General features: G+C 58.1%; 1 protein-coding gene across 13 annotated transcripts in view; it reads right to left on the reverse strand.

The window, feature by feature from the left end:
• Positions 1-804: 804 nt before the first annotated feature.
• The window catches only part of PDE4C (phosphodiesterase 4C), a 31,300-nt gene continuing 18,600 nt past the window's right edge, over positions 805-13,504 (reverse strand). For 4 of the 13 annotated variants that reach the window (XM_036311699.1, XM_036311712.1, XM_036311701.1 and 1 more), the window contains 15 exons: positions 10,012-10,191; positions 9,459-9,495; positions 9,295-9,368; positions 9,101-9,153; positions 8,634-8,746; positions 8,461-8,554; positions 7,828-7,991; positions 7,537-7,635; positions 6,958-7,122; positions 6,775-6,874; positions 5,986-6,140; positions 4,840-4,926; positions 4,325-4,447; positions 3,891-4,073; positions 1,487-3,371 (listed from right to left, as the gene is read on the reverse strand). In XM_036311699.1, coding sequence (XP_036167592.1) covers positions 2,979-3,371; positions 3,891-4,073; positions 4,325-4,447; positions 4,840-4,926; positions 5,986-6,140; positions 6,775-6,874; positions 6,958-7,122; positions 7,537-7,635; positions 7,828-7,991; positions 8,461-8,554; positions 8,634-8,746; positions 9,101-9,153; positions 9,295-9,368; positions 9,459-9,495; positions 10,012-10,191 — 2,020 coding nt within the window. In that variant the 3' untranslated portion in view covers positions 1,487-2,978. Of the gene's footprint in view, positions 1,389-1,485; positions 3,372-3,890; positions 4,074-4,324; positions 4,448-4,839; positions 4,927-5,985; positions 6,141-6,774; positions 6,875-6,957; positions 7,123-7,536; positions 7,636-7,827; positions 7,992-8,460; positions 8,555-8,633; positions 8,747-9,100; positions 9,154-9,294; positions 9,369-9,458; positions 9,496-10,011; positions 10,192-12,000; positions 12,489-12,818; positions 12,999-13,504 lie in introns of those variants that run through there. The other 9 variants (XM_036311700.1, XM_036311702.1, XM_036311703.1 and 6 more) reach the window with 7 other exon arrangements.

The raw sequence follows: 13,504 nt of genomic DNA on the forward strand, positions 1-13,504 counted from the left end.
TCAGAAATGGTGATGTTGATGTGTTTATCCATTAGCCACCTGTGAGCTCTGAGAGTGCCTACACCTGTGCCACAGTAGGTGTCCTATGATGGTATGGCAGGAATGAATGACTGAATGAATGAGTGAATGAGTGGAAGGAGGGTGACTTTGACCAGGGAGTTTAGGGAAGACCTCTCTGGAGAAGTGACATTTGAGCAGGAACCTAGAGGAGGAGGAGGAATTGGCCACAGGGTGAGCGAGGGAACCGTCCTGAGGCTGGAACTCACTAAACAAGCTTAAGGGACAGCTCCTCTCCAGTTCTGGGAGGGAGGTGGAGCAGGCAATTTTTTCCCCTTAACAGAGGGCAAACCAAGGCCCTGAGAATCGCCCTAGGGCAGTGGTTCTCAACCTTCTGGCCCTTTAAATACAGTTCCTCATGTTGTGATCCAACCATAAAATTATTTTCGTTGCTACTTCATAACTGTAATGTTGCTACTGTTATGAATCATAATGCAAATATCTGATATGCGGGATGGTCTTAGGCGACCCCTGTGAAAGGGTCGTTCGACCGCCAAAGGGGTCGAGACCCACAGGTTGAGAACCGCTGCCCTAGGGGGGTCACAAGAACTAAACGTTCCAAGGGGCCCCAAAGACTTGCTTTTTTTTTTTTTTTAATATATTTTATTGATTTTTTACAGAGAGGAAGGGAAAGGGATAGAGAGTCAGAAACATCCATCAAAGAGAAACATCGATCGGCCGCCTCCTGCACACCTCCCACCGGGGATGTGCCCGCAACCAAGGCACATGCCCCTGACCGGAATCGAACCCGGGACCCCTCAGTCCTCAGGCCGACGCTTTATCCACTGAGCCAAACCGGTTAGGGCCCCAAAGACTTTCTCCCACCCTCCTCTCTGGGTTTAGGGTGGGCCACCAAGGCAAGGACCCTGAACAGCATGTATCTCAGTGCCTAACTCAGGACATGCTTTCCTCAAATGTTACCTGTTATTGCGATTATGTGACCCTCACCAAGAGCCCACTTTATCCATGAAAAGACCAAGGCTTCAGGAGGTTAAGGGACTTGCTGAAGTTGTCAAAGTCCATTTTGGGGACACTGAAGATGGTGCAGTGGACCCGGCGCAGGCATCCGGATCATGGTCTGGAGGGAGTGATGGACATGAATCAAAGAATTCCCCAGAGCTTCCACCAGTGCCAGCCTGGAGTGGGGTATTAGGGAGGGTCTCCCAGAGGAGAGGTCGCTGAGCTGAGACCCAACGGTGAGGATGAAGGAGAAAAGAAGCATTCCAGGTGGTGAGCAGAGCATGTGCAAAGGCCCTGAGGTGGGGCTGTGCTTCGGTGTGGAAAGCCAGAGTGGGTAGAGTGCAATCAGTAACGGGGGGCGAGAAGGATGCCTGTAGCACAAATTCAAGGGGAATATATTAGTATTCTTATGAATGGGTGAAGAAAAATCCAGAGGGAAATAAGGTGAAATGCTGAAGACAGGTGGTTTATGAATGAGGTTATAACAACTTTATTTTATTCTTTCCATTATTTGCAAATTATCTAAGGTGAGCATGCATTACTTGTAAGTCAAGGGGCAGGGAGGAAAATTGCAAATAATCATTCCCTAAAAAATGTTTGCCTTTTAAAGATCCAGAAGCAAATTCACCAAGTTCATGACCCAGATGACGTTTAATTTTCCCTCTGTGGAATTTCATCATTGATTGTGATGATGAATTATCAGTGGAGTGATTTAGTAATGAAGGGAGCTGTTCTGGAAGCCAGAGGATGCTGGGAGGACCTGTGTCACACATAAATGTTCAGGCACGCTGGGAAGGAGGCAAGTTCCAGGGGGGAAGACTGAGCCTTCCGGAGACAGGAACTGAACCTGACGCTTGAGCACAGAGCGGCCTATCCGCCCCTGCCCTCGGCTGATCCAGCAAGCGAGATGCCATAGGGGAGGGAGGCCAGCCAGGAGAACAGGACCCCCAAATTCGCCGCGCCTCCCGCCACCAGGGGGCGCCGCGAGCTAATGTCCAGCACCCAGCAGCGTGGCCTAGAGTAGGCCACAGGACTGCTCTGTGCCTCAGTTTCCCCATCCATGAAATAGACATACTAGTTTAAGTTAATAAGGTTTATTTAACTCCAGAGAAACGTTCAATGCCCCAGATTTCTAAGATATTTCAGGGTGCTCACAGACACTACCTCTCAACCAAAGTTTACCCAAATACTAGGATCAGGCCATAGAGGGGAAACTGAGGCCCAGGAGGCTTTCCTAGGAGGTGTCTGGGGCACCCTCAGAATTGGGAGAGACAGAGACCCGCGGTACGGGTGACAGGAATTGTGTGCTTTTGTTGCTGTTCTATAAGTAGGAGAATGGGGGGATGGCCAGCAGGAGGTCCTGAGGTCAGAGAGAACAGGTGCACCCAGAGGCACCTGAAGACAGAAACCACAGCTACTTAAAGCAATAACTGATGCACAAGCAGCAACAGGCCACATCAATCTTCAGAGATGTCTCCACACAGAGCCCTCTCTCTGCTGCCCCCTGACCACCCCCTCCAGAGCTCCAGAACCAGAGTTGGGACTGGACAAAGCTTTTCCCCATTCAAGGTCCCCAGCAGATGAAAGGGAGGTGCCTGTGGGGGCATCTCCTTGGGGCTGACTCCTCACCCCGTTGCACAGGGCTGCCCCAGGGGCACAGAGCAGGCGCAGGCCTGGCACACAGTATGTGCCCAATAAATATCTGATAAAGAACGAAAGAGCAAGTGATGGGTGTGGCTCAAGAGTGACCACTGGCGAAGCTGGGCCTGACCCAGCCCCAACGTCAGAGCTGACGCTGGAGGAGGAGAGCTCAGCAGAGCCCGGGGTCAGAGTGGACCCCAGCCAGCTTCAATCCTGAAACTTGCCTATAACTAAGGCTGTCCCCCTCAATGTGTGGAGAAGGCAAGGCATGAGTCATCTGGAACCTCTTCCTGGAAAGTCCACCCACTCATTAGGGGCCATTAGGAGCCAGATGGCTCAGCCGTTACATTGCCCTCATGGTCCATGCAGGGTTTGCCCACGGTCCTCTGGTTGTCTAGGCATAAGGCCCCAGGGTCTGAGCTGGCCTCAGGGGACAGGAGGTCAGTGTCAGGTGACTCTGAGGCCTCTTGGGCCAACATTCCCTCCTCCTCCTCCTCCTCCTCCTCTTCTGCCTCCTCCAGAGTCAGCTCAAACTGGAATCTGTCAAGGCCGCCCTGCTCAGGGCTGGTGGGATCCACGGGGCTGCGGGGGATCTTGCTCAGGTACCACTCGCGGTTGTCCTCTAGTGTGTCCAGCAGGTCCTGTGCATCTGGGTGTACCAGGTCAGCCCAGGTCTCCCACAGTGGGTGGGCGATGTAGTCAATGAAACCCACCTGGGGGGTGATACGGGGTTGCGGGGCGAAGGGGGTGGCTGTGCTGTGAGGCACCATGGAACCCAGACCCAGTTAAGCCTCCAGGCCTAGGCTGTTCTCTCTCCTGGGCATGCCCTTTCCCAACGCCTACTCATCCTTCAAAACCTTCTTCAAACAGCCCCTCTTTTCGAAAGTCTCCCCTGCCCCTTCTGGGCTCCCCCAACCCCTAAGTCTTTCCTTCCACCCAGCACAGACCCCTCAGGGCTAGGTGTATGTGCCCCTAGGCTAAGACCCCCCTCCAGGGGCCCCACATCACTCAGAATAGACATTTTCAACCCCCTTGAGTGCAGATCCGTTTCCCAGTAGCCCAGAGAGAATGCATCCCCGCCTGACCCCACACAGCCCCGGGCAGACCACGCCCTTGGGCCACACTCCCTCGTTGACCGCCAGGGGTCCAGCCAGAACTCAGGGGGTCAGGTCGGCTACTCCTTTCTCTCCCCCGCCCCAGTGCCTGCCAGCTTGACCCGGTCACCCTCTGACCTGGGACTTCTCCACCGAGGCTGTGTGCTTGTCACACATGGGGCTGATGTCCAGGCCCGACTCCCGCTCACGGTCTCCCTGCTGGAAGAACTCAGCCATGATTCGGTCTGTCCACTGGCGGTACAGGGGCAGCGGCTTAGTGGGGTTGCTGAGGTCAGCACAGTGCACCAGGTTCTGCAAGACCTGAGGAGACGAGGCTGGGGAGGGCTCGGGCCAGGCCACCCCAGGCCCGGTTAACCCCATGGCCAGGCCGGTACCATGGACACACCCCTCTTCCAGGTGGGGAAACTGAGGCCCGGGAGGGGAAGGAGTGGCTAAGGCACAGTCACGTGAGCCTTTTTGCCTCCGTTTCTTCAAGTCTGGCACACAGGCGACGTTTCATAAGTGTAGCTAAATGAGAGGCGTGGAAACCCAGGGTCAGCCCAGCCACACACCTGGATGCGGTCCGAGTAGTTGTCCAGCAGCAGGACTCCCAGGCTCGTCACTTTCTTGGTCTCCACCATGGTCTTGAGGTCAGCCAGGAGGTTCATGTGTTTGGACATGTCAGTGGCCAGCACCTGAGGGCAGGTGAGGGGGGAATGACAGGTATGAGTATTGCTCCCACCCACCCTTTCCTCCCAGACATCACACCCCTCAGCCCCTCAGCCCTCGGCGTTTGCGTCCTCATCTATGAAATGGGGGGATGTCATGAGATTGGCGGCAAACCCAGCTCACAAGAGGAGCTGAGTCAAGGGCTCCACCTCTAAGGTCTTTGGGCTCATGGGATGCATTCCACATGTTAAAGATTAAATGTGGGGGCTGAGGGCAGCAGTGAGGCTCGGCCCAGGACATGGCCTGTGCAAAGGCCCTGGGGTTGGACGAGCTGGGGAACATAGAGGAAGCACTTATGGCTGGAGCAAGTGAGGTTGACTGGAACGGAGAGGGCCTCAGGGAGGAGTGGGGGACTTACCCAGAGGGCCATGGGAGCCATAGGTGGTCTTGAAGCTGTGAGGAACCTGACTTGGTGCTCCCCAAATCTCCCTATGACCATGTGTGCCTAGGAGGGCTGTTTTAGCAATTTGGAGGGAAGTTTGGCCCCAAACATAATTGTTTAAAAATCAACGTCACTGGCTCTGGCTGGTTTGGCTCAGTGGATAGAGCCTCGGCCTGCAGACTGAAGGGTCCTGGGTTCGATTCCGGTCAAGGGCACATGCCCGGGTTGCGGGCTCGGTCCCCAGGAGGGGGCGTGCAGGAGGCAGCCAATCAATGACTCTCTCTCATCATTGATGTTTCTATCTCTCTATCCCTCTCCCTTCCTCTCGGAAATCAATAAATTTTTTTTTTTTTTTTAAACTTTGCTGGATCCATATGAACCCAGTCCAGGAATAACCAATACCCAGCCCATGGACTTCTCTGAGAATTAGACAAAAGTCTCAAATCTTCTTCCCAAACCTCCAGGTGGCCCCCAAATGGTGCCTTCCACCCAAGGCCCCAACTCTGTCTCAGCAAATGTTTAGTTTCTCTTCCCTGGGAGCCTGCGTTTCCTCTGAGCCCTCCCACATGCTGGTCTCTTTGCTGACAACACTCCTCACCAGCCCCCCCCCCCCCGCCGGCCCTGCAGACCCCAATCTCAGGGTTTCCTCTTGGGGGAGCCCCACCTGACCTTGAGCATGGCCCCATCACAGCTCTGCCTACAAGTCATCCATCACAGCTCTGCTTCGGGGTCCCCATCATCGCTCCACCCATGTGTCTGTCTCCCTCACAAACTGTAATCTCAGAAAGGCCAGAACTGTCTTGGCCATCACAACAGGTGTTCGACAAATGCTTATAAAGTGATTGAATGAGGCACGGGACTCCAACACTTACTGGTGTCTTCCAACCAGAAAAACACCAAACGGACGACTAAAGGCTCAAAACAGTTGCACCTGAAACCCCAGAGGCTCAGTTTCCATATCGCGTATGCGTGAACCGCAGCCAGGACCAAGGGCCTGGTCACCCCACCCAGGGCTTAGGGTCATTGCCCCATTTTATAGCCCAGGAAGCTCAGGCTCAGAGTGGAGGCACGCCCAGACCCCACGGGTGGGACCGCCCCGCCCGCCCATCGCTGGGGCCTCACTATGTCAATGACCATCCGGCGCAGACTCAGCCACTCCTTGGTGCTGAGGTTCCGGAAGACGTTGCAGTTCTCTGCCTGCAGCAGCTTGAAGCCCACAGCCAGGTGGTGGTTCTCCAGCACGGAGGCGTCATTGTACATCAGCGCCAGCTCCGAGTCTGTGGGGGAGGAAGGTGGAGAGCCTCGCCGTCTGCCCGACCAACCCGCCTCACCAAAAGGCAGGTTCGGTGAACTCTTGGCAAACTCCTACTCAGGCATTGAAGCCCCAACCCTAAAGCCCCCTCCTCAGGAAACCTTCTGTGACCCCGTCTCTCTCTCTCTCTCTGGCCAAGCCCTGACTCCACGGGGCTGGGGGCATCTGTGTTCTGCTCTGCCTCCTCGAGACTGGGGACTCCTTGGGGACTTGGCATGGCAGGAAAGAGTGTGTACTAAGTGCTGATTGAATGAACAACTGAATCTTTATCCAATGAGACTCTGGGACCCTCGAGTGAGAGGGCTCTCCTGGGGTGTATACAAGAGGTGCCCAATAATTGCTTATTGACGGAGTGTTCCAGATACCTCAAAGGTCCCTAACCTTCAAAATCTCGGTGGGCTCCGATGAGCTGTGCCGCATTTGTTATTCTCTCATTTATTGAGTGTCTCCTATGCACCCGGACCCGCCCTGAATACCCAAGGAGGAGAAGATCGCATAGCCATTTCGTGAACAGGCCGACTTGGCTCAAAGCAGGGCTGGGACCCCTGGAGATCACATGATGGACAGGTGGAGGCCTGTCACCAGGGCCCCTAACTCACTGGTGTTAATGAGAAACTGGTTGGAGACCCCAGGATGGTCCACATCATGGATGGCGCTTGCAAAGATGGCAGCCAGGACTTCCAAGTCTGTGAACACAGCCTGAGCGGGCATGAGCATCAGCGCTGAGCGGCGGCTCTCTGCACTGCGCCCTGCACCTGCCCGGCCAGTCTATAGGACCATACCTCCAGGGCGGGCATGGCCAGCAGCACATGCGTGGACTGGGCCACGTCAGCGGCATGCAGGCTGTTGTGGTAGGCCACGTCGGCGTGGTAGTGACCCTCCAGCGTCAGCAGGTAGGTGGCAAGTGTGTCCACTGGGATCTGGAACGTCTTGAGCAGGTCCCGTTTCTGGTTCACCACAGGCCCCCAGTGAGGACTTCCTCCAGGCGGCAGCACACACTGTTCCTACACCTTCTCTCCTTCTGAACTTCTATCCACCTCTCACATGCCCCATCTTCCAGGATGCCCTCAATTCTGAAATCACTTGGTCCTTGACCTTCCCCTCTGGTCTATCTCTGACCCCACAGCAGTTCCCTCCAGACTAGGTCTCTTCAGGCCTGGGTCCATGGCTGAGGCTTGTTGACTATCAGCAATGACCGACCTGTTCAGCCTAGTGAACTCCTATTCATCCTTCAATGCCCTGCTCAAAGGATTCCATTCAGGGAAGTGAAGGAGTTGAAGGATATGAGTCCCCTAAGGTCTTGAGGTCGGAAGGGCTGAAAGAAATCCAGGGGTATTGGTGGGCAAGGTCATGGGAGGTACCTGAAAGATGCTGAATATGATGGCTGTGAGGGGCCGGTTCCCACTTAGCTCTGCCACCTTGAACACATCAAGCCCCCACTTGTTGGTGTCTTCCAGTTCCTAAAATGTGAAGAACTGGAGCTTGACCCAGGCCCAACTTCCCCAGACTCTGAACCTGTGAGCCCCTCCCTCAGATCTTACATTTAGCCCCACTTGCCCAGTATACAGGTGGGCAAACTGAGGCTCACAATAGGGCATCCAGGTAGAGCCAGAACCCTAACCCAGGTCTCAGCATTCTAGCTGGGAACCCACCTTGGCCAGTTGCCCCTCCTGGTCAGTCTGGACGCCAAAGCATGGGATGGTGGCTGTGGAGAGGCTGGCACTGTGGGGGAGCCCCTGCAGGCCGCTGATCTGGGACATGGGCCTCGAGGGTTCCTTGGGGGTTCCCTTGGGTAACTCCACCTCGGTCTGTTGGTCTGGAAGGAGGGGAGGGTGGGACTCAGAGAAGCCGATTCACCTGCTAGGGTTGTCCTGCCTCTTCTCAGGTCGCAGACTTTGCTAAGCGTCAGGATCAACCTATTTCCTTTTTACCTGAATCCCAGTCAGCTCAGAGCAAAGTCCCTATCTACCCTCTTTTCGTGGCTGATCTCAGTAACCTCTTCTGAGAGCCTGGGGCTCAGTGTTTTCCCCCAAACAGCTCAGTGTCCTTTCTGTCTCCCAAGCTGGAGACCCAGCTATCTGGTTTCCTCCATCTCCTTCTGGGAAAACTTTTACTCATGCTTCACAACCCTGGCTTTAATGTCCCCTCCTCCTGGATCTTCTGCTCCTCCCGCTGGCCCGGCCGTCCTTCACCCAGCTGGCTGCTCTGCCTTCCCCTGACGGAGGTCTTTTCTCCTTTCTTCCTACCTCCGGATGGTGCCCAGGCAGTGGCCCACCACAGCTCACCCAGGAAGGTTTGGGAAATGTACTCTGACACCTGGTTCCCCGAGCGGCTGGTTTCAGACAAGTGAGTCAGCTCCCGGGTCAGCATCCGCTTGAACTGTCGGGGGAGGTGAGGACAGTGATGAGGGGGCACTGCGGGTAGCGGCCAATGATCTCCGCTCGCTGGCCCTCCTCACCTTGTTGGAGGCCATCTCCCCCACCGAGTGCCGGGTCTGCAGTGTCTCCAGCTGATCCAGACACCAGTCCAGCTCATCCAGTGTCTCCAAGGCCAGCTTCTGCCCAGTGTCCTCTGGGGGCTGAGCCATCAGGATCCTGCCCCACCCCCACTCGGTGACCCCACCCCTTCATGACTCCATGTCTACATCTAGAACCTACAGCCCTTCCCAGTGGGGCCACTCCAGACCCCAGGATTTGAGTTCCAGGTCTGTCCCCAGTGGCTGTGTGACCATGGGCAGGTCTCCGCCACTCTCTGGACCTCAGCCTCCCCATCTGTCATTTGGGCCTGGTAGACTCCAGCCCTGAGGGTGTTTTGGAGGGTTACAATGAGCACAGCCTAAGGGTCCATGGGCTGGGGAGGTCACCATGGAGAAGAAATTGGCAGCGGTCCCATAGTGTGAGGGAGGGGTAGGAGCAGGAGAATTACCTGGAGGAGGAGGGGGCTGACAGCCAGGTGGAGGGTTCCCGATGGATGTCTGCCTGCAGTACAGTCCGCTCTGGGGTGGCCTACCTCACCCAAATGGTCCCACCCCATCCAGCCCACCTGTGGGCCACCGCCCCCTTCTCCCGGCCCTGCCCTTCTCCCTGCCAGGCCCCACCCCCGCCCAACCCCCTATGTACTTGGCTGCTCTTTGGCCTTGCAGGTGGGCTAGCGCAGCAACATTGCTCCGAACAGTCCGCAGACTGGCCAGGACCTGTTGGGAGGGGGATGATCAGCATTGGAAAAGGGGGGATCGATTTCGCCTGCTTGCCTCACGCAGGAAGGGGGAGGAGTGGGCACCCACCTGGGCAAAGGGCGTCACAATCATGTCTTCTCCATGTCTGTGGGGAGAGAGGACATTAGAAAGGGTGGCCAGGGGGCTGTCCAGCGCGGTCCCATCTAAGAGCTTTTGCCCACACTATGCCCTCAGCTGAGCTCATCCTTCCCTCACAACTCCTCCTTCTGGTGCCCTATTAATCCCGGGGCTCCCCTTACCTGGCTCTTCTCTGGAAGGCCCTCCAACCTCACACATGAGGAAACTGAGTCCCGGGGGAAGCAGGGATATTATTTTATTTCCCCTTTTATTATGGCTACCAGGAAGGTCTAATTAAGGTGTTTGTTCAGTTGCTACTAATTGTCCTTAATGTTTCTGGATTGCCACCCAACCCAAGCCTAAAGTCAAGCACAGATCACCAGATATCATTCTAGGCAAGTTCAACTGAGTAAGTGGCTGCTTGACAAACTCCTACTTAAACTTCAAAACCCAGCACAAAAAGCCACTTGAAGGAGGTGTGCTGAACGGAATAATAAAAGGAGGAAGAGACGAGTAGGTGTCATCCCACCAGCCCCAGACTCACAGGTCACTGGCCACTGAAGAGTTCCGGGACATGGCCTTAGGCAAGAGTTCGTAGTCGCTCTCGGAGCGGTACAGGAAGGACTCACGCCGCTGGCTGTGTTGGGTGACCTGGCCAGGGCCAGGCCCGACCTGAGGGTCCTGGGTGCTTCTCCCACGTGAGAGTGCATTTTCCAGGTCAAAGCTGGAAACAGATGAGGCATGGTCAGAGCCGAGGGGCCTGGCAAGCGGATGGCCTTTGGTAGCTCCAACCTGTCCTTTCACATCCTCCCGGGAGCCAAACGATGGGCCATGAAGGAGTAGCATACAGTTCGTCCACCTGCCTCACAGTCACACCCCTCCCCAGGGACCTGGCACCAGCCTTCCCACTGGGACCAGTCTAGACTCCAGAACGTGAGCTTCAGATCTGTCCCCAAATGTCTGTGTGACCATGGGTAGGTCTCAGCCTTTCTCTGGACATCGACTACCCTGTCTGTAATATAGGCATGGGTAGAGTCTTCTCCGAGGGCGCTTTTAGGTCGTTACAGCTGAGCACCAGAGAATGACAACTGGGCTTCCATATTACTAAGAAGAAAACTGAGGTCCAGGTCGCGTGGTAAGGTCACAGAGACTGGAAACTGACTATCTGGGCTCTCCTCTCTGGAGGGGTCTAGATCTTGCCCAAATCAGGCCAGTTCCAAGGGTCCCCACAGCGGGAGAGGCCCCCCCCCCCCCCAGCCAGTTTGGGTCACCTGTCCCCGCCCCCAGCCCACACCCTCAGCCCACTTGGCCCCGCTCCAATCTAGTCGACCACGCCCCCACATCCTTTACCCCCCAGATCTATTACTCCTGCTTCATTTCCACCCGAATGCTCTGCCTGTACGCTTCCACCTCCAGGCTTCCGCTGGGGGCCATGCCCGCTTCCCGGAGCACGTTCCTCCCCACAGCACCCCTTGCTCCCAGCAATCTTCAGTTCCTCCCCCCTCGCTCTTTCAGCCCGGTCCCACCCTCCCGCCACACCCTGACTGGTTAATGGAGAATCTGTGCTCATCCTCCTTGGGGTCAGAGGTCAGAGAAAGAGTGGGCGGGGACGTGAGCAAGAACGGAGGTTCTGCATGGGGAGTTAGCAATGGAGAGGGGCTGCCGCAGGTCACGGGCTTTGAGAGCGCAGGCGGGAGACAGGTAGACACCGGGGGCCGCCCACAACTTGGGGCTTCTGGCCAAGGGTCCGTGTCCACCTGGTCCCCGCCAGGTCACCCGTCCGGGATTCGGCAGGATTCTGTCCGGTTCGGCTGGATTCGGTCCAGCGGGGTCGGGTTTGAGTAAGTTCTATTGGGCGTGGTCCAACTGGGCGAGTTCATTCTGACTTGGCTACGTCCGACCGCGGTCGGGCAGGTTCGGATACGTTCGGGAACATTCGGCTCTGTTCGGCCACACTCGGAGGATTCGGGCGCGCTTGGCTTTGTCCGGCCGCTCTCCGCCAGTTCGGCTTCAGCGGAGACGAGAAGCCGCTACCGCGCGTGCGTCCGGGCTCCCGCCTCGTGACGTCACGTGGAGGGCTGGGCTTCCAGACTCTGACCCGCCTGGCTGGGGGCCCGGGGGGGCAGGGGGACTCAGGGGGGCGGGGGGGCTGCCGGCGGCACACACAGACCCGCGCTCCGAGCGGAGGCCAGGGAGTGGCCACCCCCTCCCTCCTCGCCTCTCCCAGGGGCCTGGGGACGCGCACCCAGCCGCGCTAGGGCGGCTGTAGCGGGGGGCGGCCACCAGGGTGCGGGGCTGCAATCCAATGAGCCGGCGCTCGGGGTGGAAGGCTGGTCACAGCTGGGGAAGTTTTTGTTTTGGTTTTTTCTGCTCTAATCTTAGCTGGGAGTGGCGGGGTCAGGCTGTGGTTCCATGACGCGGGCGGCGCGGGGCGAGGTCGCCCCGACAGTAGAAGCGGCAAGTCTGTCCATGGGTTAGACAGGTAAATGGAGGCACAAGGGCCTCGGAGGGACCCGCCATCCCCTAGCCTCACCTTCTGGCTCCCGAGGGCGCTCCCTCGACGCCCCTGCGCTCTCTCCGGATCCCTAGGCAGCACCACCCTCAGCAGGCGTCGGGTGGGTGCTCTGGGGGCGCTTTCCCGGACCTGGGACCCCCCTCCCGGGCTGCAGTGGCGCCATCGGAGACCACGGCCGCGACCGCCCCGCCCCCGCCAGCTGTCACCGGGACCTCCAGCCCCTGAGCCGCCAGGTGCCCAGACGCAGTCGGCGCCCACAAGCCCCATCCGCCTCCAGCCTCGCCCGAACCCGCACAGTCGCTTCCTGAAGGGGCGGGATTCGAACCCAGAGAGGCGACGTCCTCGGAGGACACGGCCGAGTGGCGCCGGGGGATCCGCTCAGTCTGGGACGCGAAATGCCTCTCTTAGGCTGTGGGCGCCTCATAAAACCGGGTCTTCCTCGGGGACACGGAGAGTTTCCTGGGAAGCCCCCAGGCCACCTCTTGGCCGGCACCCGGACGGAAGGAGGAGCGCAGACCAAGGGGAGGGGGTGGCCCTCGCCCTTCCCCTCACTCCGGGGCGCTCAGGCCGCCTGCCCAGGCGGGAGGGTCAGGAGGAGACGTGAGCGTCAGCTCGTCCTGCTCTGGCCACCCGGCTGGGAAGGGACAGCCGCGGGGACCCGGCTTGTGCAGACCGCGTGGAGGGAGACCGGGACAGGACAGGGAAGACAGACGGAGGAGGGGCAGAGCGCCCACGCCCCGGCCCGGGATCCGGCCCCGGCCCCAGCGCGCCCCGACGGCGTCCTCCCACCTCCACCTGGCGCTCCCGCGGACCCTCCAGCTCTCCTGCCCCCTCACCACAGAGGATGCGCCACGGTGAAGCGCCGCTGCAGGCGGATGCTCTGGTTCACCAGGAGCTTCCTGAAGAGCCCGGGGGAGCTGCGCGCGGGGTCCCGGGGCGAGCCAGGCCCAGGGGCCGGGGCGGGCGCGGGGGGACCCTGCATCGCCGCGGCGGCGTGGAGGCAGGACCGAGCGCGGCCCGTGGAACCTTTTCAGGACAGCCGCGGGGGCGGGGCCGCGGAGAGGGGACAGCGCGCGCCCCGCCCCGCCCCGCCCCGCCCCGGGTCCGTTCTGGGCAGCTCCCACCGGGCAAATGGGGACACTGAGGCACGGAGCTGGGTGCCACTCTCTGCTCCACCCTCCCCCCCTTGGGGGCGACCCTCTGTGGCCTAGAACCCGGATATTATTCTACTTTCATCAGCCAACCTGTCCCGCAATAGTGCAGCTGTCTGGGAGAACTTGGCTGAAAGAGTGAAATGGAGAAGTCAGAAAGGGAAGCACCGCGCATAATGAGCCGAGCATCGAGGCAGGAGTTTGCTGAGGGGCTGCCCAGAAGCAACAAACTCCAGTCCCACTCTGCCCGTTTTCCGGATGGAGAAACTGAGGCCTGGGCCACAAAGGGCCTGCCCAGCAGCAACAAAGCCTTACTCCTTTGCCAGGTGAGGAAACTGAGGAATCCAACAAGGTGGAAACAGACACAAAAC

The sequence above is a fragment of the Myotis myotis genome, unplaced genomic scaffold, assembly GCF_014108235.1.
Source record: "Myotis myotis isolate mMyoMyo1 unplaced genomic scaffold, mMyoMyo1.p scaffold_m19_p_6, whole genome shotgun sequence".
In the NCBI taxonomy this organism is placed as follows: Eukaryota; Metazoa; Chordata; class Mammalia; order Chiroptera; family Vespertilionidae; genus Myotis; species Myotis myotis.